Consider the following 3,020-nt stretch of genomic DNA (forward strand, 5'->3'; position numbering starts at 1 on the left):
ACACACACACACACACACAGAGACACACACACACACATACATTTTGTTTTTGGATATTACCTTGCATGTTTGTGAGATCCTGTGATCAAAATTGTTATTTTACGGGCTAAATAAATGGCTAAAATTCAATTAGAAGTTGTTTATGTTTTATATCTTTCACTAAAGGAAAATTAACTTTTTTTCCACTTAACCCTTGTTGTCCTCCGGGTCTCTTTTAGTTTTCACTAACACCACCTTACTACAACTAGTTTTACACAACTTTTTGGAATTCATGGTCAATGTCCCTCAGTTATATAGATTTAAACCTAATATTTGAGTTAAAAAAGCAGAAATTATGAATTATTTTAACTAAGAGTTAAGATCAGAGGAAGGAAAGTCATCAGTTGTATTTGCAAAGAGTGTTGTATGGACTCCACTCCCATTTTTTGTGGTAATTTGGTTAAAAGATATAGATATTATAACCCATATTTGAGAAATAGACATTTTTTTAAAGGGGTCAAATTTCACCCGAGGACAACAGGAGGGTTAAAGGTGCATGATGGCTTTGTTACTGGGGCGGGACCTTAATGGGGAACTTGTTCTCATGAACCATTCAGTCAAAAAGCTACGAAAAGTCAAGCACTGTAATTTGGTTGAGATCAGGAAATGATGATGGACACTTCAAAGATAACGAGTCCAAAGATTTCAGATCATTTACAGCTTTATTTAAACAATGAACAAACCTTCATGACACAGAGAGCGACCTCTGTGCACACACGGATGTCCATACAAGAGTGACCGATGAACATCGGAATAACTGGGGTTTTATAGTCTTCTTGTCCTGCGTCGGTCAGTTGATCTATTTCCGTGAGACAGGGTTACCTTTGAAACGACTCATTTGTGAGACACTTCTACTAGTTTTACACATTCTGATCTATTCCTGCAACCTAGTGTCCCCTTGGACAGTGTCACCTAGTGTCCCCTTGGACACGAGGTTGTCCCCTTGGACACTAGGTTGCTCCCTAAAAAAAGTGACATTTGAACACTTACGTGCATAAATACCAACCTGTCAGTGACGTCATCCGGCTCATGGAGCTGATTTATTGTGACGGATTGTTACTTGTGTCCTCCAGGTCTCCTGACAGCGGCGGTGAGGACACTCGTTCTGCAGAGAGAGAGAGAGAGAGAGACAGAGAGAGAGACTGGTTCCCATCGTCCAACGCCCCCCTATCATCACCAAGCGCTCCAATCATCAGCCGCTAACAGAGCCGAGGGCCGGGGCGTGGTCACCTCCTGCCTCATGCTTGGGCGAACTGTGCAATCTGCAGCCTGACGTTCTTCTTCTATCTGGAGGGGGGAACTGTGTCTATTTTCCAGGAGATTTAAAAAAAATAAAAAAAAATAAAAGAGGAATATTATGATGAGCTGCTGGATGGATTTGTATTGTCGTTTGGCAACAAAACTCTGTTTCTTTCTACAGACCAAAGATGAACAGAGCCGACAAAGAGACGTTTTAAAGGCACACCACCGCATCTCTGTAAAGACACAAACACGTTGGGATATTACACCGCGAGCTAAAGTAAAATTGTGCGCTGAGTTAATGATGTTTCTGTCAGGACAGATGTTCACGTGCCAAACATCAGTTGTTGGGAGAAGGTGAAAAAAAACCAATTTAGGGGTTTTTCTGATGAGAACGTAAAACATTTTTATCAGAAAGTGAAGATACATTTTCCAGAGTAGAGTCAAAAATATAGTCGATACAGCTCCACATCTCAGACTGTGTTTCAGGTGCACATCAGAAAAGCCATGGCACTCACAGGACTGTTCTTATTTAATGTGGACAGAATCTCTCAAAAATAACCCCACATTGAATAAGATTACTCATCTGTGAGAGCCAGAGTTTTTGTTTTCTTTGACACGTCCAAAACAAATGTAATCCTGGACAAGATACGTTTCCCTGGAAACCCAATCGACAGCGAGACAGGGCTGACTCTAATATAATTTCCAAGATTGTAACTAGTTTTTTGTGAAAATAAGACGTTGTTCTTTGGTAGGAGGACGTGAATAAATCCAGTGAGCAACAAGAAAAAATCCAAAGCACTCATCTAAAAAAAAAAAAAAAAAAACGTTCAACGCCATTATAATATCTGGTATATTCTAGATATGTTTTTAATGCTCCAGTTACATTGTGCCAGATGTAATAAAGGAATTTGACCTTTTTCAAAAGGTTTTCTCTTGATACTCACTGGATATTTTCCAAGTTGTTTGATCCCAGTGAGCAAAGTTTCCATATTTTCATGATAAAAGCTGCAGAATTGTGACTGATGTGTGGCTCTTCTCCACTGGACTACGTTACCCATTCAGTCCGATTTTACATTCTCCGGAGCCACGTGTGGACGACGTGCAGTCACGGTAGGTTTTAATGAAGCAACCGGCACACTATTTGGCACTAGAAGCCAAGCTGTCATGTCTGTTTTTTGGGGCGGGGGGGGGGGGTGCATTAAATGTATTTTGAAAAGCCTAAAGTTCTATATTTAACATTTTTTATATGCTTTGCAAAAAACCCTTTATTTAACACACCACTGCTGTTGAGTTTTTGTTACACCACTTACTCATAATTCATCCTTTATAAAGCATTTATAAGTTGTAACTAACTGTTAATTACTTGTTAATGTAAAATCTACTAATAATTCCTAAACCTTTGGTTTGCTAGATAGTGAAACAAATTCTTTGGCTGGTTATTTGTGCAGTTTAATATTAGTAAAGGTTTCTTACAATAATCCCTCACACCTGCAGCTTTATTAGGAATTAGTCCATATCCACGACGTTCCACTTCCGGGAATTCCACCGGATTTCCCTGTTTTTGGCCGGATGTCTGATACCTTCCACTTTCTTTGTGTTGGCGTTCTAACCCCAGGTGGATTCCTGAGGACCATGGGTACCTGGTCCTCAGATCTCTGCAGGGTAAATCCAGACAGCTAGCTAGACTATCTGTCCAATCTGAGGACTGTGGTTACCTGGTCCTCAGATCTCTGCAGGGT

At 40.1% G+C, this 3,020-nt stretch overlaps 1 protein-coding gene across 1 annotated transcript in view; it reads left to right on the forward strand.

Annotated features, from left to right (window-relative positions):
• Positions 1-2,105, forward strand: part of LOC116693800 (chemokine-like protein TAFA-5) — an 80,030-nt gene extending 77,925 nt beyond the window's left edge. Inside the window, exon 4 of the mRNA XM_032523035.1 lies at positions 1,113-2,105. Within this exon, the coding sequence (XP_032378926.1) occupies positions 1,113-1,121 (9 nt within the window). The 3' untranslated portion in view covers positions 1,122-2,105. The remainder of the gene's footprint in view (positions 1-1,112) is intronic.
• The last annotated feature ends 915 nt before the right edge of the window (positions 2,106-3,020 follow it).

Source organism: Etheostoma spectabile, chromosome 8 (genome assembly GCF_008692095.1).
Source record: "Etheostoma spectabile isolate EspeVRDwgs_2016 chromosome 8, UIUC_Espe_1.0, whole genome shotgun sequence".
NCBI lineage: Eukaryota > Metazoa > Chordata > Actinopteri > Perciformes > Percidae > Etheostoma > Etheostoma spectabile.